The sequence below is a fragment of the Bradysia coprophila genome, unplaced genomic scaffold (genome assembly GCF_014529535.1).
Source record: "Bradysia coprophila strain Holo2 unplaced genomic scaffold, BU_Bcop_v1 contig_94, whole genome shotgun sequence".
Taxonomy (NCBI): Eukaryota; Metazoa; Arthropoda; class Insecta; order Diptera; family Sciaridae; genus Bradysia; species Bradysia coprophila.
Window position 1 is genome coordinate 9,350,998 of NW_023504022.1, and position 27,794 is coordinate 9,378,791.

Consider the following 27,794-nt stretch of genomic DNA (forward strand, 5'->3'; position numbering starts at 1 on the left):
ATGCAAGGGAAGTAAAGTGATATCTCGTATCCAGATGAGAAAAAGTATCCGAGGGCGGCAGCCCGAGGTACTTTTACTCATCGTGATACGAGATATCACTTTATTTTCCGTGTGTAGTACGACGTTTTACTATGCGAGTGATGTAAAGGTTATTGCCTATACATGTAATAGCCATATTACATGCACCAGCATAGTAAAATCTTTTTCTGTATACGTGAGAGTGTATTGGTGAGCTATGATATGAATCGGTCGGTAGGGAAAGTAAACGGTCGAGAAGGAAAGTAACGGTTGGGAAGGAAAGCACCAACACACTCTCACTATTATAAAATACCCCAATACACACTAGATGTGTGTTTTCGCTTGGGCTTCGCACGCGCGTGCACACACATCTTGTGTGTATTGGGGTATGTTGAAATATACAATTTTTAAAAAAGTAAAACCATTAAAGCACGCCAAATTGTGCTACTTTAAAAGGAAAAATTGGTCTTTGCAAAGGGTTTGCAAATAATTGGGTCACGTCCTGTTACGGTGAAAGTAAAGTAAAATTCGACAAGTTTTCTGATTTGGGCTTCGTAATTTATTCCACAAGAATTTAGTTGAACAACTGAAGACCTAGATTTTTATTTTCTGAATTTTTGTTAGGTACGCGGTCGCAACAACAACGAAAGGAAAAACTTTTTTTGTAAATAAGAAACATGTCGAATATCATCTCTACTTGTAATCCCTAAAAGATTAAGATCTAGGAACCCTTCTCACAACAAAAATTTCTTTGAGAGTAAAGTCCCGTCAAAAGACACTGCCCGAGAGTAACAAATGCTACAGAGAAGATCTTTGAGTGCTCGGAAGATTATGAATCGCGATGAAAGTATAAACCAGGTATGATCTAATCATAGAGTCACACTCTATGAGTCTAACAGCGCGGAGGATTTTTTGTAAACACACTAATTCTGATAATATTTTGACATAAATTGTGAGTATTGAGTAACGTTGTCTCTATAGTTTCATTGATGGATCGATAATTATAACACGAGAATTATCAGTTCCTGTGAACTCTGGTAAAACCAACAAAATTTAATTTTTATTTAGTGAAACATACTAGACATCAAAATCTGAAAGGAAAACATTTTTGCTCGTAATGTCCACAGCTGGGCTTGAACTAGCAACCTCTGGTTTATAAATCCAGCGCCTATCCAACTCGACCAACGAGACGAGCAAAAATGAAGTCATTTCAGTTGTTTATGTGCCACATTTAACGTTCAAGGCTGTATACTTTGGGGAGGTCACGCAGATGCAGATACGCGGGTTACACACCACGTTTCATACAAAAAATTCACCACGCCATACAAATTCAATTTTGGTGAATTTGTTTGTATGGAAAAGGTGTGTTCCCGCGTATCTAATAAAATGGCGATCTGCGTGACCTCCCCAAAGTATACAGCCTTGTTAACGTTAACCACTCAAACTGTCAAGCCCAGCTGTGGCCCAGTTTGTTGTCAATTGTTTGTTGTTGTTTTCGATAACTATCCATTTTAGAATGGCAAAGGAAAAAACTCTTAAAAACTATTCAAATTAGTGTTGTCTGCAAATTTCAAGGCTTCGAACTAGGGATATTACGGAGAGTTAAAGCTAGTATAGATGACATTTTTGAATTTTTAGCGCGAGACCTGAAGTTTTTGATGTCAAATTGCGACATCTAAACGCCATCTATCGTAGAACGAATAAGAAAAACGAAATGTCAAAAGAGTACAGACCAATAATAGCAGAATCAGCAATCAGCATTTAGTGTAGTTTTGTAGTGAAATGGAAAATATTTTGAATATAATTTGCATCATTAATTTATGTTTATAATTTAGTTTTTTGGTTAAACATTTTGTTTGAACGATAGTACATCAGCTGTGTAAATAAAACGGAAACATTGATAATGGACGTTGAGTCTATAGAGAAGAAATATCCATTACATTGGCTGGTTTGGAACAATTCCTACGAAGAGCTGCAAGAAAAATTGAAAAATGAAGCGGTGAATAATCATTCTTTTGTCATAGTTTCATGCTAATTGAAGTGATAACATTTTCCCCGTAAATTTATCACATTGAAAGCTAATTGTTGGCAATAGGTGCAGGATTAAAAAAATTGTGATAAACGATTACGTGTCAGTAGACACAAAAATTGTATTGTCTGATAAATAATCCAATTAGCATTTCGTTTCTTTATTTTTATTCGTAATTCAATTACTTTTCACACATGTATACACACGCCTAATGCATGGCTGTTCGTGGTGTAGAGTCCTTCAATATTGAAATATTGATGTGAAGAGCCCTACTTACCAGTCGAGTTCACACTGAATTTCATTGAAGATAATGAGCAAAAGACATTGACTTGAATGTTAAAGCCCCTCCAACTACTTGAACTTTTGTCCATTGTAGAACTTTGCCCCAAATTCATTTCCACAAGCTGAGAGTTAACTTAAACCCAAGCAATCCATTGATGAATTCCAAAATTTCTTTCCGACTATCGTCCAATGATTTCCATTTTGTAGATCGACCTGGAACAATTGGATCCTCGTGGCAGAACTCCACTAATGTTAGCGGTACGATTATCTCATTCACAATCTGTGAAAGCTCTACTAGCGGCCAAATGCAACGCAAATGCTGAATGTGACGGATGGTCAGTGGTGCAAGAGGCTGTCTCCTCTGGTGATCCAGAAATTCTCACAGCAATTCTAGAAGTTCGCGACCTGCAACGTCATATTCAACGTGTGACCCATGTGCCACAGTTGTTACAGAAGTTGATCGAGGCTCCGGATTTCTACATTGAAATGAAGTGGGAATTTACGTCCTGGGGTAAGAGTTGTCTGACGACTGTTCATCGAATTGAACATTTTCATAAAATTGTGATTATTGCTTCCAGTACCGCTGGTGTCAAGGTTTTGTCCGAGTGACGTGTACAAGGTGTATAAGCGAGGATCCAATGTGAGAATTGACACGACATTGTTAGGTTTCGATTACACGACCTGGCAACGCGGCAATCGCAGTTATATCTTCAAAGGACAATGTACGTGCAACGGTTTGTCTGAATTACTCACATTGCTCACCAAGATTTTTTCAATTTGCAGCTGATTCAGCAACAATGATCGAAGTAAATCATGACGCGCATGAGGTGTCTATAGAACAATTGAAGGGTATTGAAGGTGAAATAACTGGCATACCTCCCACCCGCGAATCAGTATCAGCCCGACTGAATGCTCCGGTAACATCAAATCACATTGACATGGAGAAAATAAGTTTCGAGCGAAATAAGTCCGGAATTTGGGGCTGGCGAAGTGAAAAATCCGAGGACGTAAACGGTTACGAGTGCAAAGTGTATGCGGCTAGCAACGTAGAATTTATTACACGAACGCGAACGGAGCATTTAAGTGAATCGCAGGCCCGAGTAACATTGAAGAAACAAACGATTTGGGAATTGAGAATTGAATTCGTTTTCCTTTTTCCGTAGCTTCGTCATTCCCGTACTCCACTTCAAAATTTCCTTGGAATTGCTGAAGAAGAATGTGCGTCACACGATGCGTCTCCATCGGAACCGGAACCACTGCTCAGCGTTGAAAATTATGTCGCTGGCAAGCCAGTCACGGCAGACGAATATTTTTCGGATATTGATTTGTGCGGTCGTGATATTGGCAGACCACGGAAGATGAGTGAAAAGGTAACCTTTCGATGCTCGAGACCCACGGCACTTTCAGTTGATCATAAGGCCACGGCTGGAAACCTATGCCAAATTCATGCCAAAATTTGTTTTACGACTTTGGCTATCTAGTGCTAGAAGGGCTAGAACGAGAGTAGCCCTAGTGCATATCTCAGAAACCAAATGACGAATTAAATTGGAAAATAATTTTTTGTTGGAGGGCTGGACGTGCCTAACAAGTTGAAAATTCTCATGAGCCTTATGAGTATTCAAAGTGCCGTGGGACACTTGTCTACCGTTACAGACCGTGTACTTAACGAATTACATTACAGATTCAACGGTTTAAGGCCACACTGTGGCTAAGCGAGGAATTTCCAATAAAGTTGCAAGAACAAGTACTTCCCATATTAGATTTGATGTCGACGATGGCAAGTCCGCATGTGTCCAAGCTAAAAGATTTCATTACCATGCAACTACCATCCGGCTTTCCGATCAAAGTGGAGATTCCGCTGTTCAATTTCTTGAATGCATGCGTCACATTCGGCAATGTATTCGCACTGGAGACACCCGTCGAACATGTGACGAATATACAAGAAAAGGATCGGCTTAGTTGCGTGATCGACGATCGATGTTTCGACATCCCAACCAATTATGTAAACAAGGGCGGGGATTATCGACGCCAATTGACGTTCGAAGATGAGGATGATCTGCTTCAGTATGCCATCCAACAGTCGTTGATCGAAACGGGTAGCGAAAGCGAACAAGTGGATATTTGGGAGGCATTGAAAGCTCGTCGTCCGGTTACCCCGAATAATTTCGCCGATGACGACGCTCAAATGCAAAGGTAAGTTGACCTCGGATGGAAATATTTTTCTTTTCATTTTTTTTGGTAAATTTTACTTATCGAACCGATCACCAATTGCTTGTTCTTGCCTAATAGAAGTAAAAGTCCTATTACGCCTAAAAAGAGTCCGTCACACTCTAATTTGCTTACGTTAGGCAAAAATTCAATTCGAAAGTTTTTGAAATGATTAAACCGAAATCGACCATCCATTTTACATCGATGAATCGAAAACGAAATTCATATTTTTATTGTACATCCATGCTAGACTGTAGGAGCTTGTTTCTTTTTGCTTTATACTTATCGCTATTTCGCACGTTCCCCGGTCCTTTTACACTATTTTTTCAGAGTGCTTCAAGAATCGCTGTACGAATATCTTCCAACATCAAATCAAACAACAACGACGCCAGTGGACGATGATCTTGCGCTGGCTTTACAACTGTCCGTACAACTGTCCGCTCAGGAACAATCGCAACGTCAGCAGGAACTGTTGCGTGAGGAGGAAATGTTCGAGCTGGCTCTTAAATTAAGTTTAGAGGAGAAGTGAACTAATTTTCTATTTTCATTTTTAATGTGATAACATTTCGAACTGCGCTCAGGTGGGACACGCGCGCGCGTGCTTCGGACATTATTAATATATAAATAATATATTTACATGTACATTTTGTGTATGCCCGTGTGTATACACCGTGTGTACACTTCAATGAAGAAAACTTTATTCTAAAATTAACGAAGTGAAATTCCCTAAAAAAAAGAATTTTCTTTTGTTCGAAAAACTTTTTTTTTTGGTTTTCGGACCTCAAACTTGATTTTTTTAAACAAAAACCTTTCATCAAACGCTGTAATTTCCATTCAACTGAAAATCAAACCAATATTTATAACGTTTGTATACTTCAATAAAAGGTAAATTTAACAAACCGACGACGGTGAATTTTTATAGTGAATTGGATGACGGAGGCACGGCCGAACAGCGGAACCAATGTGCTCTTTAAGATGAATTTCCATGAGTATGGTATTTCACCTTACATCTATAAATCGATGGACTTCTCACACAATCTACGTTTCTAAACCTTTACATGGACTTAACAAACCCCTTCAAATGAAACGGGTTTTCATGCAAAGGTTCTGGTAATCCTTGAGTGTTGCTTCACAGACGAAGCGAATAGCCTTAACCAGTCCAAAAATTGCGTCTGCACTGATGGCAAATCGTCGATTGAGACTTTACGTTCACACCTAGTCAAAGAATGTAAAGACGGCTGAACAAACTTGGAGAGCGAACCAGTAGCCTGGGTACCAGGTTATATTAAGATTCTTGGGAATGAAAAGGCTCATGAGCTCGCCAATCTATGATCGGACAGTGATTTTATAGGAACGGAGCTGAAGCTGGGGCTGTTTAAGCAAGCTAGGAAAACTTAAGATGAGGGATGGCTGCAACAAGAACAGCAACAAAAACGGATGGTCTACCAAGTTGGGAAATGTTGTGTCGAAATCTTCGAGTAGTGAACTCCTTAAAATTACGAGATCGTAAATAAGGCGAGTAGTTGGTGCGATTACGAACCACTGCAAGCTTAACGATCATTTCCACAGAATAGATCGGTCTGTCGACTGATCTGTTCTTATCATGTGGCACCTGAGACTGGTGCACATATTCTTAGGGATTTTCTACGTTAGACCAATCTCAGGTTTCGCACCTTCGGGTCCTAGGAACTCCATGATGCAGATGTACCAATAGTAGATGGCAAATGCTTACAGGTTAGAGCGGTTGACTATCGCAATGTTTACATGCGTCGAAAGCTGGGTAGAAGTAGTAAGGTCAGCGAGTAGCGAGGAAAGGATCTTCTTTACTTATGTCGAATGACACACATCCATAAAGGCGATGGGATTCAGGTTCAGGTCCTCGAACACATTTTGCTTAAGATCTCGAAACTCGTCTCAAATTGAAAAGTCCTCAACTTACCTCAAAGCAGCTTCTGCGTAGTTTTTTTTATTATTAATTTATCGATGACAACGTACTTATTGGCTCTATTCGGGCCCTAATACTTATATCGGTTTAATCTTGAAATGTAGACCAATCAGTGAAAATACCAAACACTTTAGATCCTGTACCAAATAGTAAAAGCCGCGTAGGCCTTCCGGATCCTTTGATTGATTCACATCTACCAGTGAGCCCGTTTTCGACGTTGTGAACGAGATGTGCTCATCGCCAATGACAATTTCCAATTCCTGGAATTTGTTTGAAAAACAAAATGTTTTACCAGACCGACCACACCACAAATGCAAACTTTCCCGCAATCGCTTTAACTTACTTGTCGACCCACACGATCGGGTGGTGGCCACAGCGAATCGTCTTCAGCCATGATTTCGGAATCCAAAATGACTCGTTTCAATTCTTCCATTACGGAATGATGGACATAGGCCTCCTTTCGGATCATGGTGTCATTCTTGTAGTTGGAGTTGTTTGCGTATCGGAGTTTACCGTCGGGACGAAATTCGAATTCCAGAAACTCGTGACCGAATTTGCCCTTATGACCAACATAGTACCGAAGATAGAAGTCTTCTGTTGACATTTTTGTGGAATCTTTCAGGAGTAACAACAAAAAGTGATTGCTAGTCTGAAAACGCCGACAAACTTTTTGTAAAATGTCAACGGAGCGGCACCTCTCTCTCTCTCTCTCTCTCTGTGTTTGGGTATGTGTGTCGTTAAATGCCAAAAACGTTTGTTTTTATGAAAATCGAAGCCGCAAAGATGTGCTAGTCGTGCTCGAAAACGTTTTTTTTTTGTTAGTAAGCAGCGAACTGTTATAGACTGTTATAATCAGAGCGAGAAAACCGAAGACTAGTTCTTATAACTTGCTTTGGAATACTTGTCGTGGTACTTTTGGAACTTTGTTTATTTTAACTTGCCTTGGGGTACTTGTCAAAATATCTTCTTCTCTTTCATCATAACACTTTATAGAAATCACTTCTAAAAATCATTGTAGGGTATAGGGTATATAATAGTTAGAAACAGCTGATCGCCCTTAAAATATAACAAATCAGCTATGATTTATTATTTCAAATGGATATTTCTGAAGACTAACACTCAACTTCGGTCAATTTCTAGCACCATGCAGCAGTGACAGAAATTTTCATGAGCTAAGTAAAGGGCAAGACTAAAACTGCAGTTGTATTGTATTGACATTCTAACCCCAGTAATACAACATTTCGATGAACAATAGGTATGTTCCAAGTATATGTAAACACGAATTTTCACTTGCCGAACGAACACGGTTTCATCCATAGAGATCGGTTTTCATATAAATATTGATGAGGTTATGTCTCTAGACTGTGTGGTCGAAGATACTAGATCATTGGGGGTCGCGGATTGGAGAAGTCTGGCCGAGGACAGGAACGAGTGGAGGAAGTTAGTAGAGTCAGCCAAAACCCCCTTGGGTTGACAAAGGCTGCTAAGTAAGTAAGTAAGTATATCTATATGGATGAAATTTGACAGTAATTTGACAATTCGTATGACCTTGGAAGTTCCAAGTTGGAACAGGCCCATAATTTAATTTTTGGCCGCCGCTAGATAATGCCAGACATTTCTGGAAACTGAAAACTGAAATATTCAGAATAGCTTATTTCTCGTCAGCGCTGATAAATTATAGCAGTTTTCAGTTAAATTTAACCGGACAAAAAACCTGGATAAATTTAAGTGACAGCTGTTAAATTTATCAGCTATTAAATTCACTTTAGCGCTGATACGTTACTCAGTGGGTGACAGTGTAGCTGCCAGTGTTAGGATTCACAGTAACTTGGATTTGATTTATAGATCATCTACAAGATACGGTTCTTTAAGACAAGACGTAACTCACTTTGTTAAATGTTTCGTTCATTCATACATTTGTAACATACATTTTTCAATGAAAGTAGATAAGTAGATCTATTTACTTTCATTGACATTTTTAACGTGCATGGCATTTCAAACGTCCTTGAAGATGATCTATAGGACCTTGCATTTTTATCATTTGGCCAAATATGTGCCATCATAATTTTTTTATTGGTAATTATTATTTTTTATCGGTAAAATTGAATTTAAATATCGGTCGTTTATTACCACCCAAAAGATTTTGGTTCGAAAAATCATCAAAAACGAATATTTTTACGCCTAAATGTAGGCTACAAATATGCAAAGGGTTCATTGCTCTCAATCGCCTGAAGAAAGTTAGTACCTGAGAACAAAATATTGTGGTATCATTATGGTAATGTCTTTGGTTGTCACTTATTTTAAGTTCAATTTGGTTAGTTGGGGACTAATGATGACTGTTCGGTTCCACACATAAATTTTCTTGGAGCCTAAAGCGGTGCTTTCATTGAATACGAACCACCAAATCTATGTGTACATTCAGCACCTAACGTTTCGTCTGAATAAATTCACGTTGAATAATATGGTAAATTTTGTGAAATATGCGAAAAAGTTATGACTCCTAGGTCATAGGAGGATGTCACATTTCTGGAGGTAAGGTGTACTAATCTTGCAGCACTCAGATATTATTTCTCAGAACCGCAGAATTTGATTCTCGTTTTTGCTCTGCTTCTCGGAACTCGGAACCTGGAAATCTAATTGGAGATGTAACTTGGGACACATTTACTGGTGTATCGTTATGTGTATTCACTAACTACAGTCTACCTCTATGTGTGTACCTTTTATATTTAATAAGTACTGAAATTGCTCAGGTTAAGTTTCTTAATAGAAAATACAGGAATAATAATCTGTGATTTATTCCAAAAAGACTTATATGTGTGATCTTGCTGTCAATGCTGTCAATGCTGTCAATGCTAGAAAAGCAAAGTCAACAAGTGTGAACACGAGTTTAATTTTTATTCAAGAGGTAGGCAAGAAATACGTCCTCTATACAGCGTCTTTTAGCAGACAATAATGCTAAAGCATCTTTTGTTTGAAAATGTAGAAATAGGTATCTTTTGTTTATTCTGAAAAATGATTTTCAATAAAATAAAAGGAGTGAACAGTTTATGACAAAATAAGACAAAGCTGCTTTGAGCAAGATCAATCTATGATATTTTTGTTACAATTACAAAAATCTATTGAGAAAATATCGTTCAGTCAGTCAAGGGACCTGACCCACCCAAAAGGTGGGGACTCGTCTCGTATTAAGATTATTCGCACCCGGGTGCGAATAGCATCTTACTTAAAATACTGATAGTGATCAAAATAATTCAATAAAAGATGGAAAATGGGGGACTGAAGTTTCAATAATTTCGATAGACAACATTATTCTAAGCAAAAAATTATTCTGCACTATCGTAAAATTATAAACATTTATATTTTTAATTAATTGTTTTCTGATTTTCAAAGATCATTCAAACATAAAAAAGACTATACTTCTATATATGCCTCTCTTTTCTTCTCATGTCATTTTTTCTTAATTCTCTCACGAAAAAGGTATGCTTTTGGGTTGAATTTGGGTCGTAGTCGTAATTGAAATATAAATTAAAAGTAAAAAACTTGAAAATTCGGCAATAGTGTAGAACAATTTTTTGTTTACAATAACATTCTTAATCTAAATACAAAAAATGTCAAAAGTTCAGTGTCCCATTGCAAGTAAATTAATAGTTTTCCTCTTCGTAAGAGATCTAATATTTACGTCAATGTAATTTACGTGTAATAGAGACACAAAAAAAATGCGAATTTATGTAATTTGCTTAAGAAAATACGGAGCTATTTGTTGTTCAATGAACAATGTTCATAGTTATCTATTAAAATAATTTAGGTTTAAATTTCGTTTATTGAAACATTAAAATTGGTTACAAGAATGAAGTTATAAAAACTCGCAAATCTCGTCTAACTTCCTTCCATGGGGCAAAGTACCCATTATCGAAATCGCGTTACCGCGTTGAACGCACAGACTAATTTTCTGAAACAAATAGGATTTAGATCTTAGATCCCCGGTTTTCTCGCATAGCAAACGACCAAGCTCATGAAAAAAGCTAAAATAATTTAGTATGTTTGTTCAAAGTCTGTTCGCTAAAGCCTGTTTAACGGCACATGCTTAAACAATACCTATTATTGAAATTTGACCATATTGTATAAAGTTAAAAAGAATTTTGTGCACCGGCCAACTGAAATCCGACATATTTTGCCATGATTTTTTGTTATGAAATGTCAGGTTTTCCCGAAAGATATATCGTGCGGGAAAAAATTCATTTCTTTACGATTTATCGTGTGAGAACGGTTTTGAATGAATTTTTCCATGACTATAAAATTGATCAAATTTAATATGGTAAATATATGTATTCAAGTAAATTGATGTGTTTTGTCTATTTCAGTTGTCCGATGCCATAGCACTGTTACTAGCACGAACACTCATACCTCGACAGGAAATTGATTTTTTCAGCACACGTCGAAATTTTCCGTCCTACCTTCGTTCGCAAGAAACTTAGTGCTGAAAAAAATCGTCATTTCCTGACTTGATACGAAAAATACTATTGGTATGTATTTTGTCTATTGTACTCAGGGATTTTCCGGAATTTTCCCAATTTTTTTACATTATCGATAATTTCGCAAATTGTGGAACAATACAAGAAAAATATGGAAAAAGGATTTCCCAACAAATAGTTCCCGTACTACATGTACTACATGTAAAAATGTAACGAATAGCACAGGTGTGTTTGATCAGTTGGGATATTATTAATTTCCATTTAAGATTCCTCAATCGCCATTTTTGAGAGATTATAAAACCAGCAAAATATAGTTATGTTCATCAGTTTGTATTTTGTATTGTCCTAAAAAAAATTAAACATGAAATTTGTCGTCGCTTTCTTGGCAGTAATTGCCATTGGTGTAAGTTAATGAAGATCGTACAAAAACGAAATAATTTTTTTTTCCTTGCTTTTATCTCAATCTTTTATCGAGCCCGAAATTCATATTTTGTCGCAAAAACTTGAAGTTTTTGAGTATTTCCGCCCCGTAAGATTTTAATTTTGCCTATTCGTGAGCAACAAGCAAAACTTAAGTGAAATTGTGAGGATAAAATGTGCGACATAAATATCGGTTGACACCATATCTGGACCTGTTTTTCGGAATTAAATTCTTACAAATTTCATGAAAATCCTTGAAAAAATCTATTACATTTTTAGGAGTTTTATGGAATTTTTAATTCTGTAAAACTCCGACAAATTCTGAAATAATTCCGAAAAAATTCTTAATTCTTTTCGGAATTTTTCGAGATTGTTTTAGAATTATTTGGAATTTTCAGAATTTTTCAGAAAAATTCTCCGAAAAACCTTTAAAGTCGAATAAAATTACGCGTTTGGGCGTTGTTCATTGACAAATTTTCTCAGAAGGAAAAAATTATAGATTTCACAGATTTTTTTCTACTTTGTTTCTGTAGTATGCAAGTGCTAAACCTGTCGCGGATCCAGGCGGTCTACTTGGAGGTTTACTTGGAGGTTTACTTGGAGGTGTTGGCAATCTTCTAAGGAGTCTGCTTGGATTAGTTGACAGTGCATTTGGCAAACTTGTTGGCATAATTCAGAGTCTTCTAAACGCACTTGGCCAAATCGATGGAAATGATACTGAAACTCTTAATGAAATACATGATGCTGTCAACGGTCATTGGGAAAATATCGTTCCCCTAATCGAGGATCTCCCTTCACTAAATTACCTCAACAGTGCTGTAGGCACTTTATCCGGCAATAATGTCGTCAGTATTGTTGGCATTATCAAGGTTGCCATTGGCGACATTAAATCCATCACAGAAGGTGCCACTGGCGAAATTGGTGAACTTGACAACATCGACGTTCTTTTCAATGACTTCCTTTTCTACGTCACAAATATTTTAAGTACAGCTAGCGCATCCTTGACCAGCGTCCTCCATCCTCCCAACATTAATTTTGGTAACATCGAAACGAATTTCGGATCAATCATCCAGTTTCTTGCGGATGCCATCGCTGAAATTCAGTCATCAGTCAGCAGTGGCAACGGCACCGTTTTCGAATCAGTTTTTGGACAAGCAGGAGTTTATATTACCGCAATTGTACAACAACTGACAACCTATGCTGGTAACATCAGTAATAACGGAACACCCGGTCTATTCAATTTGGAAAGATTCCTAAACTCGTTCCTAGCTGCATTCAACATCGACACCCTTGGACTCACTTCTCCAAACTAAACTGACGGTGACCGAACAAAGAAGACATTTTCGTATTCTATTTCTTATTTACTACAAGTTCCACATGCGATGTGGAATATTGTTCACATGGCGAACATTGCTGATCTGTTAATGGTTTTATTTCGGTTACATTCGATTTTGAGTAAACACATGAATTAAGTTACGTCTTCAGAAGTTGTAGAGCGAATTACGCATTTTCAATAAACTCCAATATTATTCCCTTGACTGAAAGTCAGGGTCTTACATCAGAAAATACCGAAATATGTCTACAACACAAAATTTTTTCTAGCAATATGACTTTCGTCACGGGCGTTATGCTAACGCGCGTCCGTGATTCGAAAGTTCATGGTTGAGCAATCTTTTTTTTAATGTTCCGCTGTAGCAACGGACCGTAAGAATACGTGAGTACTTACGCGGCATGTAATCTGAAATTAGAAATTGGTACCCACCCAAATCCACAATATTCACTTTGCCGCGATGACGCGGACAGTTCAGTAAATCTGATGATGTTCCCAATTGAACCATGTGGATCATTGTCAGCGTCAATATGCGACAGTCCTGTGAAATATCGCCTAAATCCCGAATCTTATAGATTCGACATTTTTGTTATTCTAATGTCGTCGATGATTTCGGGTCGACAATGTAGTGACAATGTACTTCTGATCCATCGTCTGAATGAGTATTTTGAGTTTGACCATAACATTTACTTAATGGATGCTACACTGTAGCGTAGCAGCTACAGTCGATCTCAGCACTTGCTTTCCAATGTCATCATCAAATTGCAATCCCACGTTGGCGAACTTTATGCCTCAGACCATTTTACACTTTCGGTGAAATACAGAGGCTCCGCAATATGTTAGAACGACGAGAAACATTTTAGCGTTTGGAAGCTCAAGTTGTTGTTGAACCTTCGCTCGATCCCTAAGTTACTAAGTGTTTTTACGGGTGATTTTTCCGTTGTAATCCCAGTTGGTCAGAACTGTATGAGTGCGATTCATTCTACATGCATTACCAGCATTACGACATTTACGTATGTATATGTATTATAACGTGTAAATCGCATGTGGAATGAATAACGTTGATTGGATTGTAATTGTTGAAAATGTAACTTCTTATAATTCTCGCACCGTACATCGGAACTAAATAGTGCCTTCAACCAGTTCTAAATGTCTTCTTTCTTGTGAAGGGATACTACGAAACAACTGTGGATGATGTGCAGTTATCTACTGTTCTATGGGCACAGTATCCACAGAATTCTAAGACCGAAACAGTCGTGTAGGGTAACGCACTCGTGTAATTACAAGAAATTTTGAGTCGGTCTTCGGGAGGAAAACAATCTATCCATGCCCGCCCCGTTGAACTCACTAATAACACTGTCGCGGTTCATTTGAAATCGAAACACGAGTGTGTATATGGCTCAGTATTATGGCATGACTGCTATTCTTCTTTTTCTGATAAAAGCATATGGGAGCCTATACAAAGTTTGACATTCCTTGTGTTGACGTTCATTACACGGTATTACCGGTATTACACGGTTCTTACTGCCATGACATTCGCATAACTTCCAATACAAGACGGCTCTGCTAAAAAACGTTTCGTAAAAAGAATGAGGTTGGATTTGATAAATAAAAGTGTCGTTGATCATCGTTACGTATTCGTGTTTGTGTTTTGACATATTTTTTTTTGCTAGAAGCATCTTTTCCACAGTTTCAGACAAAATTTCGTCTGATTTTCTTAAAATTTAAACGTGATAAAAACGATGATGTACAACATTTCAAGATTAACCATATCATCTCGAACAACAGAGGTAAGTCGTCACGATAACGTATTGGTAGACAAAAATGCTATTTGTAGACGAAAAAGACATAAAAACAAAAAAAACTTGGCATGTCGTTCCAATGACATAAAAAAATTATTTTTGCATTTTGATTTGGTGTTATAATTCTATTCGCTAAATTCAACTCTGTTCCCCGTATACCTTTATCTCGACCGAAAAAAAGTCACAATTTTCGTGATAACATTTTGAAAGAAAAAAAAGACAAGACTTAAATTATTAGCATTTGAAACGTCTCGGTTGGTAATAGATTAATTCCCGAAATAATATTCTGTGCGAAAATTGTAATAATTCTAAAAAGAAATTGTTTTTTTGTTGATTTAATTTCAGAGTCGTGGTGCGATTAGAGAGGCTAACTCTTGAAGACGCGAAGTATATAAATCAATAGTCAAATTATTTTAATTTTTGCAACATAAGATATTAAAGTTAACTTAAAATTTTAACCAGTAAACACCTTCGTTCAAATTTCACACCTTACCTGTTACACTTAATTCCTTCTTTCAAAATTGTTGTTATACATCGTCGGATCGATGTAAAAATCGGTTTGTCTAATTTTAAATTCAAACACAATGACAAAAAAAGTGTTTATTCATTTCATTTAACCGATGCTTTTGAAATTAATGCCAAAAAGCCAAACTTTGTACATATAAATACTAGAAAAGTTTCTATTAACTGAAAACATCATCGTTTAAGTAAAAAAGATTTTTTTTTTGTTCAATTTGTTTCGATCGCTGCCATAGTTAGATACTATGCACATTTTGTTTTAATTTGCTGCAAATTTTAATCCTAAATTACACGCCGTAAATTTCGTTCGTAAAACTTTTTCCGTTCGCAAACTGCACTTGACAAAAAGAAAGTAATTTTTAGTGAACTTAAACAGTAGAGGTTTAGTGTCATTAGTGCTTTCATCCTGCTGTGTTGTAATTGAGTGTTGACTTCAAGAGGGTATACTGCAGTGCATACTAAATACTAAATAGCCACAAAATGACGGATCCGGAAAGTATTTCATCTGGCCGATCGTTGCCAGTTTGGATGAAAATGAAACCAGACATTAAGTAAGTGTTCAATTGCTTCTTCGTATATGTTCTAATTTGTGTAATCTAACAGCCTTCATGTACATCAGCACTTTGTGTTTTAATTGTATATGTTCGTACACAATGTGTACTGCACATTATATCAGCTGTGCCGTTTTCTTTTAAAATCGATAGTAACATGCCCTCAAATCAACTAAAAAATTCGACGTAACTTTGCGCTATTATTATCATCGATTTCATGTTGCAATTGCATGTCGCAGGTACGTTGCTAAAACGATTCTTTTTTTTTTGTCGACGTGTACTGATATTCTTATCAGAAAATATTTCATGACTTAGATAAACATTTTTTTCCGTCTGGGCCTTCTTTCGGATGGGTAAAATTTATTTGCATAGGATTTTCGGTTGAGCTTACAATGAAACATAATTTCATTCATAATCACCAGATTTTTCGGAGAGTTCGCTGAGATAAGATACTAGGGGAAAAAATTGTACTTCGTCTAGACGATTTCAGTCTGCATGACCCTGCACTTATGTACCTAACGAGAATCATGTTACGAAGCAGTTTTAAATTAAATTTCAATCCGTGACAAGTAAAGAAACATACTTCGACTTTGTATTGTGCTGTGTGACGTGCATTCTACAGTAGTAGAACAATCAATTATTTAAAATCATCCAAAAACAACTGGGTCGTGGTGCTGACGTTGACGTAAAATTTTGTATTAATAGTCATTTGTGTACCTGTTTGGGACGATTGATTTTAGGCAATTTCGCGGATTGTAGGCCAAACGAAGTGAGGCTTACAAGCGAAAGTGCCTTAAATCAAACGCCCCAAACAGCTACACATGTGAATTCTCATGCAAAGGGCAGAAAACCCGAGAAAATTTGAAAAATTGTCCTCATTTTCGGCCCGAAGCATGAAAAAATACTTGGCCACACAAAGAAATTTCAATTTAAATAAGGCTCGAACAGGTCAAAATCACTCCTTGTAAAGGACGGACTCGACTATAGACCGAATACCTTGATACAGAACATTTAGAAGCATTGTTAGAATATTGTCTCTTCCCAGCTAATCAAAGAACCCGTTTTAATTTTGATTGGTCGAACGGTCATTCCGCAGGGGCGGATTACCCTATGGGAAATTCGGTACCGTGCCCATGGCGCTGGAAAAATTTGGCGCTGAGCTCAGTCACTGAATGGACAATTACTGTCTGAAGAGAAATTGTATTTTAGTTTCCCGGGTGAAAACAAAAGTCTCAAAGGTTCGAAAAACGTAGTCTCACGTCTCAAAAGACAATAGATTCGAGACCGTGAGACTACGTATTTCAAAGCTTTGAGACTTTTGTTTTTCACTAGGGTTCAAAAAGAAATTTCAAAAAATTTTGCCTCCGGCGCTCATAATCTGTCACAAACCTATAGAGAGTTTGCGAATGAACTATACACATTGTATAATCTCGTAAAGCACAGCACGCAAGTAGTTCCCAATTTTTGACAAGCGCATGAGTCAATGGTCATTCCATTTCATTTATTTCAGTTTTAAAGGTAAAATTACAAAAACAAAACTCTGGTGTGACGAAATCAATTCAAAAGAGCTACGAAAAGTCTAAAATGAAATATTTAGAACTATAGTTCTTCCTTACATTATGTAAAGAGGCAAAAAAGGAGGACCTCGTAAACTAGTTCAGAATGGAGTGTTGATCTGATCTTCATTTTGAGGGCAACATCACTAAAGGGCATATCTCCGATATCTCAGAGATCTTTAAGGCAGCTTTTACATAGTGAAAAAGCTAAATTCTGTGTTCTGGCATATTTATTCTTCAGGCCAATTCAGGTTTTTCCAAAATTAGGTTTTCAGGTCAATCAAGTCAGGTCCAAAGTGAATAAAACAGGTTTCAGGTCAACTCAGGTTCAGCATTTTCTTTTCAGATGTATCAGAATTTTTGTAGTGATATATTACTCGCTGAGCTCGCAATTACATTTATTCCACTTCTATCTTTACACTATCATCCATTTCAATACTCTCCGTAACGTAACGTTCGTCTTGAACAAGCCGTAATTGGCGCTTAGATTCCGTTTGCCAGTGGCGCTGGAAACCTTAATCCGCCCCTGGTCATTCGTGACTAAGAAATGGATCCCTCAGGAGTAGATTCTCAATTCACCCTGCGTAGTCGAAAATTCAATGATCAAATGAACCGAAAAACACCTTTCAACGTTTTTATACGAGGTGAATATAAATATAGAAAATCGGTTGGTAAGATAATCCTCAATTTTGTTGAAAATCCTAAAACAACATCCCCAAAAGTCGTGTCTTTGGTATCCTAGAAAATCTTTGAAAATCCTTTGAAAATCCATTCGCACTCAAAATACACACATATCTGCCGCTGTTTGTACGTAAAATATTGTGAGTGAGATGTAATTACGGTGCCAAACGAGTTTTACATGCTTTTGTTTTGCCTAGGGTCGAGGCTTGGTACAGATACTAGGGAGAAGAAGAAAATTGGTTTAGGTTTCACAAAGGTGTAATTTCACGGCAGAGTAAAGTAAGCCAGGCAGGAGCATTCAGGTCTCTCGTCAAATCGACTGCTCTTACCTGGTTTACTTTACTCCGTCGTGGTAAAATCCATCGGGATAAAAATGCAAAGTCGTCTTCGACTCGGGTCAACAAATTTCACATAAAACTCTACTTTTCAAACGGTACGCGTATTAACACATTATTGTTAAATCTGTTACTTCTTTTGTTGAAATTATCATTTTAGTGTTTGATGGAAACTCTTTTTCAGTTTTGCTATATAAAACAACCTTACTAATTTTCTAAAAAGTAGACATCCAGTGATCGTAGGCCAATGTCAAGACCTAAAAGCTCAGACACCTTATCACGAGATTGCTGCACTTATTGGAGTTGTTTACCAAAATTTTAAATGATCCAACTTTTCATTGTTCTCGAAGTGAAAGTACATTCTGAACAATGCTTTTGTATTATTCAAGTACATCAGTAAGTAAGCACAGTCATTATCGTTAAAGGTACTTAGAATCTAGAATTTGACTTCCTGTTTTTCGATGGCATTGAAATTCACTGTTGCAATGCATAATAAATTGATCACATGCATCGCGGTGTGTCTCGTAAAATGTTTTCAGTTCAGATGAAAAACAATAATAAAAATAACAAAACTGGTTAAACGTTCTCATAATATTCCAAAATCAAGTTGAATAACAAAACACGTCGCTGGCGGTGTAATAAAGAACAAAAAAAAACGATTCAGAAATAGCATATTTCAATCACAAGACTCGGTCTCATTAAAAATGGTGTGGATGTGAAGAAATGATAAATCAAAAATAACAAACAAAATTTGCATGTGTGAATGATGATAAGTAAAATGAATGATTACAGTGGAGGTGTAACACAGTGTCTGTGTAAATATTTTCGTTTGTTTTTGTGTGCATACAATACACTACACTGACTACACACCTGAATTAACGATGTACTTCTGTCCGGAGTGATGTCAATTACTGAAGATTGATGTGAGATAATATTGTTGCGTTACTCGAACCAACTTTTCCATTCATTCACAAAATAATTTTGTTTTCTCTGTTGGCTGAAACTATTTTCACTAAGAAGTCCATGAAGACCTTCCATATACTTCCATAGTTTAGAGAATGTGAGTTTTACTTCCACGATCCTGTTAGCAGTGGCATAGACTGGATTCTCCAAATGATATCTACTCCGGTGGCAACGATATTAAATTCTCCTGGTTTAAATACGTCCTCTCAAACCGGGATATTTATTGATAATGAAAATATTTTACAATGAATCTAGTCGCCTACAATTGATTCCAATAGATCCTACTCTCTCTACTCTCCCTATGGATTAATTATTAATTAATAATTAAGATGACTCCCAAGGGTAAATTGGAATTTCTTAAAATACTGCTCTTGAAAGACAGCTTTCTGCAGCAAAATTGAATAAAAAATGTCAGGTCCCTACTGGAGATATCTGACGGCCGATCTCTAAGTCGACAGACAAAATATTTTTGAGGAACCGATGTATGTAAAAAAAACAAACGGCCTTTCGGGCTTGCCATGGCCAGTCTGGGCCTGGCGTCTCATGGACTCGAGTTTAATACTTTTTTTAGAAAAACTGACTTCAATCAGAAGAAAAATGGAAACATCTGTTCTGCTCGGCAACAACCTGTTATACTATTGTGTCTAGTAAAGCTATCGTTGCAAAACAATATCATCGTTTTCTTAATGCAAGACGACTGGAATAATATCCGGAAACGCACAGCTTAAACGACAATTGCTTCCGCCACTCTAAGCTACAGCTTACCAATAACGACAAGCCATTCCGTTTATCCCTTCCACTGCAGTGATTTTAATTGCTTCCTTTTTTCCGGATTTGCAGATTCGACATAGACGGAAACACGTTCTCGCCACCAGCGCATGAAGATCAATTTTTCTACATTCGATATCCGAATGCTGACAACAAAACAGACAATCAATCCGGTGTAAAATCACTTACCGAAGCGCTAAAAGATTTAAATACTACCAGTGCTTCAGCATCAACATCATCGTCGATTGGTCAAACCAATTTGCCGAAACAACACACAGATTCGTGCAAGAAATACTTGAGCAGCGTTGAAAAGGGTGAGTTTTTGGTGATCTAAATAATTTTTTTATAATTTCGTCGATAAGCTTCAGTTGAGCATTCCGAACGACTATGGCCTCGAATGCAAAAAAGTAATCGTTTTATAAGTTTGCAAAGTCAATTTTTATTTGAACATAAAAAAGAAAGAAAAAAAAATCTTCACAGAGAGCTTATCAATTTGTTGCTTGTCCGTTCAGTCAAAAGGTCAACCAAATCACATTAAAATGGTGATAACAGAAAATGTGACTTGAGTTCGACCTCAATGTTAGACCCCCAATAAACAAGAATATAATTTTGTTTCGATTAAATTTTAAATAGTGCCGTCTCGATGTATATGGTGAACGATTCGAATTGCGTTGTAGGAAGGAATAATATTTTCGAAATTTTATTGAATTAATTTGAAATTATTTTGATTTATAATTTACTTTATGTCTGTGTTTATTATTGTGTTTCACTACATTCCATTCCATTCCATTGGGAAATAACTGAAGAGAATTCGCTCTTATCAAATTTACTATAATATATTCACTTGGCAATAGGTAGGTAAAAACAACAACACAATTAATCCAGCGAAACGATTTGATTTTATTGCATTACGATTTTTTATAGAGTGCAGTGTGCAAGTTAATGAATGTAATGTTAATTAGCGATGGGTATTTTCCATGCAGTTTGTAAGTTGCGCAAATGCTGTTATTGGCTTTGGCTGTCGATGAGAAATATATTTCTAAACAAATTGAACGTAACCGTATTTTGAGTGCATCACAGATGTTGATGTCGGGTGCATGATGTTGTTTTTAGTCGGCTATTATTGTCCACTAATACATTTTGCTTGTGAGAAAATGGTTGAATTGACTTCTAGGAAAATATTGAATTGTCGTCAGTCAGCCAGCAACATTGAAAAGAGTTCACAAAGTGTGACTCCTGTTGTTTTGACGCATTAAATTTTATGTCCTGCAACAAAAACAAGATTTTGAAAATATATTCAAAATATTTGTCGTGTTTCATTTAACAATATCTGCCAAATTTGGGGGTAGTAAGGCTTGCATATGAATAGCTAAATGTGGAAAGCGGACATGTGTCATATTAGCGAATTTTAAGGAAAATGAAATTTCATTCGTTAAGTTTTGTTTCAAGGAAGTTTTTAATAGTTTTGAAGGCGAAAAGATCGTCTGGCTAATCGAACAGAAGAAATTTCATTTTTCTTATAATTCGCTAATATGATATGCATTTAGATGTTCACATATAAAGATAGGCTTGTAAGTGACGGTGCATACTTTTTGGAAACGGTTTTGTCTATCCGCACACGGTTGTCACGGCAAATACTCTCATAACAACATTTTCCATGCCGTTACCACAACAACACTTTTCTTGAGACCTTTGAGAGGCGGAAAATTTCGTTGGCAAAAGATTTTGCGAAAAAAAAATCTTCTGAGGATTTTTAATGATTTTCTTAGTCGTTTTTGGCTGGATTTTCAGGACGTATATTCACGTTTGGCGGACTTCTTTGGATTTCCACGGAATTGTTTTATTTTTGTGAGGTTTTTTGAGGATCTCCGTCGATTTATAGGATTTTCAGTTGACAAAGAATTGTTCACATTACATTTGCCTTCCTTACGACCCGTCGAGTCGAGAGCCGCCATTGCCCGAGTCTTCTGATATCTGAACAGTTTATAAATCTACCAGAGTCTCCATAGGCCTTGAGACCAAAAAATTCTTCAATCAAGAGTTGCGAGTCACTAGTCCTCTATTGGAGATTGGAGCCATGAACACTTCTTCAGGCAGAAGATTGTCTGATTAGATTACTTTCCTACTATGAGTTCTTGGATCAACAGTACTTTTGGATATGAAATCGACTGTTACCGTCTTGCGAAAAGTCCCAGTTCAGATTCAGTAGCTGCACTAAATGCGTTTTACAACAATAAATCAAACAAAGTTTTCACTCAAGAACATATCGATTAGTTTGCAACAGTTGCATTTGACATTCGTTACATTCCTCATATCCATCATGTCTAACAATTAAAGGGATACAAAGTGTGTAGTGTGGCGATAACTCAATGCTATATGTGAATTTGCAATAAAGAATTATATATATGCGGAGACGCAAGATCGGATTCATGCGCAGTATCGGCTAAAAATTCAATTCATACTTTCACTCCTTGAACTTGACACTTTGCCAAATCAAAGAAAATTTTCCGACTAAAAATGTACACCAATAAATCGGTCGGAATGGGTTTTGCTAAGCTTTGTTTAAGTTTGAAACGGCATTTACTTTATTGTTTGGTACATTAATAACCAACCACTTTTCTATTTATATAACCGCGGTGACCAGTGTTCGCAGAACGGGTGCTAATAATAAAAGAACCGAAAGTTTTAAAGAACCATGCGGCTTCTGTGATTTTGTTTGAAAGTTTGATGTCTTGGAAAAAATGACGGTACTTCTGACCATGGACGTTAAGGTAATATAGCCCTTTCATATAAAATGAAAAACCGAGTGATCCTTTCGCAGATATTGGGTTGTTATGTAACCGTTTAGAACAATTTTCCCAAATAGTAATGACCTTTTCGTGATACCTACAAGACAAAAACAAATCCGCCCAGATATTTCATTCATTCTTTTACAACACAGAACTCTTGGTCTACTTACTCTTCGTATACCATTTCCTTCAAAATATTTGCTCCGATTGTCTGGCTTTTTATTTACGTGTCGACAAATTAACATTCTTGACAATAACCGACTGATACTCCCGAGTTTTCATTTTTATTTTATTCAAGTTTTACTCGCGGTAAAAATCGATATGTATCGCGTATCGGTGAGTGGGTGGTAAAACCCATTTTTTTCTTTAACACTGGTATTACAAACCGACAACAACAAACGTGTTTGACAATCATTAGCAAAGGAAGTGACTAACAAATCGCATGAATGAATGTATGACGGTCATACACAATGTCTTTCAACTCAAAGAAGAAAAAATCTGTGCCTCTGACTTCATTGACTTTGTTTTTTTTACGTATTCGTATGGGGCCAGTTTCGTACAACATGACCTCATTTTTCCATTGAAATCTATTTAGCTAAATTTGGCATTCAGAGTTTCATAAAATGTTTATCGTTAAAAATGATTTTCGTTCATGTTCTTAACGTAATTTAATGTAAAAATGCCTTGTCGTTTTTGCATAATTAAATCGAAACTCGTCATCGCTCGAACGATAACAAGTGAAATTTGATAGTTTTTTTTGTCATAACAAGCCACATAACCGACTATTTTAAATATCAAGAGAGGCAAAAAACAACCGTCGATTACAAAAGGTTATTCGCCGAAGTGTGTTAGACATTAATAGGTAATATAAATGACGTCCGTGGTCGGTTTTTTCGTCTTGTTTCTTTAATTTTGTTTTCTTCTAATCTGATTGGTCGAAAGACTGACGCACCTTCTTCGTATACATTGTACGCGTGACTTTGTATAGGTATCAAATACGAAATTATTCTGCGAATTCGTTTCAAAAATTGTTGTGCGTTCGAATTCTTGCTAACTACAATCGCACACAATTCAATACCACCACACTAGGTTGCATGTATACTATCTCTGTTAATCGAGCGATTAAGCTATTTTCGTGTCCAACTGAACACTTGCAATTGAATTTGAATGAGTCTACCTATAAATTGAGTTGATTCAGCTTGAGGTGTCAATTGGGAAATTTTTTTTCTTTCTAGTTGTCCCCCTAAAGATGATCTAAAATTGAGTCACTTTTTGATGCTAAGACAAATAAGACAAAATGTTTGCTACCAACAAAAATGTAACTCCGTCCATATAGTAAATCGTTCTCTACATCTTGACTCACAGATTCCACCAAGTCTTTGTTTCATTAAAAATTTCATACATTCAAAACCGTATACGCGAGATGCAATATCCTCCAATACATTTTGCTGTATTCCAATCAATTTTTATATTATAAAATGAATACAGTCGTAACTCATGGCTTCAGCACAGTGTTGTATCAGCTGTTTCAACATTATATACTATCAATGTGTGTATTTTTATAGACGGAATCGACAGAAGAAGTAAAAAAAAATCGTGAGATAAGATTTTTCGCTGTTGACCTGTTGTGCGGTTGTATGTTGCTAGCAGCAAAACGAGCACTCTAGTTCAAATTCGGCACCGTTCATAGTGAGACATTATTAATAGAGAGACGTTATACTCTCTGGTTGTACCAAGCAAACAAAAATTCGAATTGTTTTTCTTTGAGAAAATTTAATTTTTCATTAATATCAAACGGAGTTTTCGAGTGTTTCAAGTGGAACTATAAAAAAAAATAATAATTTCGTAAAACGTGCGATCTAGCAGTTGGTTCGCCTGTGTGGAATTATTAGGTTAGTTGAAGAAGAAAATTGGTTAAATATTTCAAAAGTGATCGCATCAAGGTTACATAAAACGAAGCTCTAATGCACATTAAGCTCACTGAGCTCAATCGAGTAAATTCTCATTTTTTGCTATTTTCAATGGTTTCTTGGCAAAAAATAGCACATATGACGCTGCATCACATGCATATGTTGTTCATACCGACTTATAAGTTTTTGTTGTTGTAACCAGCCAGCAGGCAGTTTTTTCGCTTTAATATTTCGCTTGAAAATGGACTCAAATTGCCATGCATTGTTTGAAAAGTGATGCAACTTATCTAGATGATTAATCAGACTAATTTGCTTCAGAGAAAGTTATTTTGAATGAAACGTTGCCAAAAGTTTTTTTTTTAAATCAAATCGTTACGATCGCGACAATTGTACAAATGAATTTCGTTTTGTTTTTGTTAAATCGAAAATATTTTGGGTTTGAAACACACTTATCAATGGTTGGTTATCTCAACCAAAAATGAGATTATTGCGATTATGATAACGATAATATGTTACCATTGTGTTGCAGCTTGCAGAACACTTAAATTTAAAAAAAAAAATCGTGAAATTTTTAACTGCGTGTGGTATAGGAGTTACAGTGTCGTTAGGATAATATTTTAAAACTCACAAATCAGCCTGATTTAACCAATCTTAAGAATATTTTATTTTTAATTTGCAGAATCATCTACGGCACGTTTCGTAGAAGTTAAGAATCCATCGAAACCATTTGGCACCGACGACGGATTCAAAGGAGCTGGAGCAGCTTGTGGAAGTTCAATTGTAAAAGTGGCACGACAAATGGTATCTGGTAAATCACTGAATCGTGGTTTTACAGTTGCAAAGTAAGTATCAGAGATTACCATTTCTTATCGCAGTGATTGAATTGCAGCCACAGTTTCTCCTCAATCCAACCGTGAATTCAAGATTAAATCTACGAGCTCTGACTTCTATTTCAATGAAGTAGCTTCCACAGTCAACTAGATCTTAATCACCAATTTCTGCCTAATCCACCCACAGTCAGTACAAAGTTTCGACCAAATTCTGTTGTCTGAATTTATGGTTTCTGATCACTTTGGGATGTTGAGTAACAAAAGGATTCTCTCTTCCATAAACCAATGGAAGTTATAAGCTTTCAGGAACGAATTGGATAAAATCCGTATAGCCAGGCAAGCAAGGAATTGCATTAGCATCTGTCCGAGGTTCTCGAAGTATTATTTTTTTAGCAGAAAGAACATCCTAACGGGGATTCTGTTCACTATTATCACCTGAAACTGTCAGGTTTCAAGGATTCACTGTGAAAGATGCGGATACACAGAAACAGCAGAACACTTCCTCTGTCAGTGCCCTCCTTTCGTGATAGATCGTATAAATCCCTGGATAACTTCATGATTCAATACACTTCCACACGGAACATCATTAGAGGCCAAGGCGCTGAAACCCTGTGTATCAGCCACATTATCCCAATCCTAACAAAACGCTTCGTCTGAGGTCAACATAAAAATCGCGGCTGCTTTGAATTTCGATTGATTGTGCACTATCAAAAATTCGTCGTAAATAATTTCATCCAACAACTGTTCATCATGGGGAGGTATGATGATATTTTGTAGCCTTAGATAAACGGGGAGCTATTTCAATTGTCAATAGAAAAGAAGCCATCAGAGGTCAATTCAAATATCTCAAGACTTGCGGCGATATCTTTGAATTGATTATGCATTCGCTTGTATCGATAGCAAAACCGTCAACAACAAACAAGTTTTGTGTTTCTTTGTTCTGAAAATCAAATATTTTGCTGACGATATTTGCACGCCTAGCAAGGTCAATATGTTTAACAGCAGTGTAGGTAGTCATAGTCATGAGTAAATAAATACAAAATAAAAAAAAACATTTGAGACATTTTGTGTGATCACAAGTGTTACACAAACGGCACAAGCATTTTTTTGCCAATGAAATCAAATCCGTTGACAAGCCTTCCACGAAATCGTTCATGCATGTGGTGCCCCCATTCAAGGATCTTTACTCCATCACTCAACGATTTTTTTCTTCCACTTTTTCAGTTTCAACAGTGACATCGAGGCACCCGACAACTTCAACGATACTCTAACTGAAACAGACTTAATGTCTCATCCGAGATACACCGGACGCAGAGGATCTAAATCGCTACCTGCTTCGCCATTATCATCACCCAAATCAATGAGAAAAGCCACTGCAAATCCATTTTTTACCGGCCACTTTGCAACCAACCCCGGTTCCGGTGAAAATAATCAAAAGGGTTGGTTCTTGTCCGGCTTGTTGGGCATTCAGCGCGAGTCGGCTATTTCCACACAATCGGTAGTGTCTAATATAAGTGAGGAGGCCGAAGAGGCACTGGAAATACCGGCTGCAACAAACAAAGCACAGAAACCGTTGCAAGCGAAACCGAGTGAATTGAGAGAAATGAACTTTTGGTCACCGACGTCGATGTAAAGAATTTTGTTCGTTTGTTACGTTCCATTGGATGATTAATTAGTTTTGTGTTTTGTTTTAATTTTTTTTTTAAATTACTCACTAAAATTGAATGTGAAGCCGTTGGAATTTGTTCGAATAGGCAAACTGTTGCATTACCATCAGCCAAAATGAAGACAGGAATATTGTATGGCTGGTTGGGTGCATACAATTTACAATTCGAACAAGTTCCGCGGCACGATAATAAGTTCTTTTCAATATGACAAAATCGAGACAGAAGTTTAAGCTAAGTTTTGTGTTAGGAAACGTTTTTAAGTCTATTTGATATAAGAAAATTCTGTGAAAGTGAAACAAGAAACTTGCAACTTAAAATGAGTATTTCAGTAGGTTTTTTCTATCGCGCTGTTTTGACTAAAAGACACTTTTAGGACGAAAATTTGATTGTAATTTAGCGTTACGATTTCATTACAATAAATCTAAGGCATTTTGCAAATGCAAATTTCGTGTCTTTTCTATATGAACCAGATCCACTCGTTCAGTGAACACTGGCGAATTGGAGGAAGACGTTCTTACGTTGAAAGTGCAGTTAATTTCCTCGGCTGCTTATTAGAGAGAGAACCTGTGTTCATTGTTTGTTTTGGTTGTTCGCACAGCACTGCTCCTAGAACGAACGAAGCAGTGCCGTGTTCTTCATGTGTTTTCGATGGTCACCGCATAGAACCAAGAATCAAAAACAAAAACAACCTGTGTGGATGTCATATGAGGCCACAGTTT

General features: G+C 36.7%; 4 protein-coding genes and 2 long non-coding RNA genes across 6 annotated transcripts in view; 4 read left to right on the plus strand and 2 right to left on the minus strand.

The window, feature by feature from the left end:
- LOC119085344 overlaps window positions 1-13,820 on the plus strand; it is a 16,477-nt gene extending 2,657 nt beyond the window's left edge. The window contains exons 2-3 of the long non-coding RNA XR_005089278.1: window positions 6,337-6,339; window positions 13,676-13,820. This is a non-coding gene — a long non-coding RNA (uncharacterized LOC119085344). The remainder of the gene's footprint in view (window positions 1-6,336; window positions 6,340-13,675) is intronic.
- Window positions 1,715-5,333, plus strand: LOC119085320 (ankyrin repeat domain-containing protein 13D-like). Its single transcript, XM_037195701.1, has 7 exons — window positions 1,715-2,017; window positions 2,537-2,840; window positions 2,908-3,051; window positions 3,113-3,429; window positions 3,493-3,699; window positions 4,011-4,522; window positions 4,868-5,333. Exons 1-7 carry the CDS (start codon window positions 1,922-1,924, stop codon window positions 5,064-5,066), a joined length of 1,779 nt encoding a protein of 592 aa, XP_037051596.1. The 5' UTR covers window positions 1,715-1,921; the 3' UTR covers window positions 5,067-5,333.
- Window positions 1,922-5,066, plus strand: LOC119085520 (ankyrin repeat domain-containing protein 13D-like). The gene is made up of 7 exons (XM_037195935.1): window positions 1,922-2,017; window positions 2,537-2,840; window positions 2,908-3,063; window positions 3,113-3,429; window positions 3,493-3,699; window positions 4,011-4,522; window positions 4,868-5,066. Exons 1-7 carry the CDS (start codon window positions 1,922-1,924, stop codon window positions 5,064-5,066), a joined length of 1,791 nt encoding a protein of 596 aa, XP_037051830.1.
- LOC119085341 (protein mago nashi) lies at window positions 6,477-7,188 on the minus strand. Its single transcript, XM_037195724.1, has 2 exons — window positions 6,826-7,188; window positions 6,477-6,742 (listed from the first exon to the last, which is right to left on the minus strand). The coding sequence occupies exons 1-2, from the start codon at window positions 7,084-7,086 to the stop codon at window positions 6,560-6,562; spliced, it is 444 nt and encodes a 147-aa protein (XP_037051619.1). The 5' UTR covers window positions 7,087-7,188; the 3' UTR covers window positions 6,477-6,559.
- Window positions 12,203-21,531, minus strand: LOC119085346. The gene is made up of 5 exons (XR_005089280.1): window positions 21,518-21,531; window positions 18,833-18,836; window positions 18,770-18,775; window positions 18,481-18,491; window positions 12,203-12,329 (listed from the first exon to the last, which is right to left on the minus strand). It is a non-coding gene; the product is annotated as an uncharacterized LOC119085346 (long non-coding RNA).
- Window positions 14,336-27,519, plus strand: LOC119085331. The gene is made up of 5 exons (XM_037195714.1): window positions 14,336-14,494; window positions 14,852-15,576; window positions 19,952-20,193; window positions 25,258-25,420; window positions 26,633-27,519. Exons 2-5 carry the CDS (start codon window positions 15,506-15,508, stop codon window positions 27,039-27,041), a joined length of 885 nt encoding a protein of 294 aa, XP_037051609.1. The 5' UTR covers window positions 14,336-14,494; window positions 14,852-15,505; the 3' UTR covers window positions 27,042-27,519.
- Window positions 27,520-27,794: the final 275 nt, after the last annotated feature.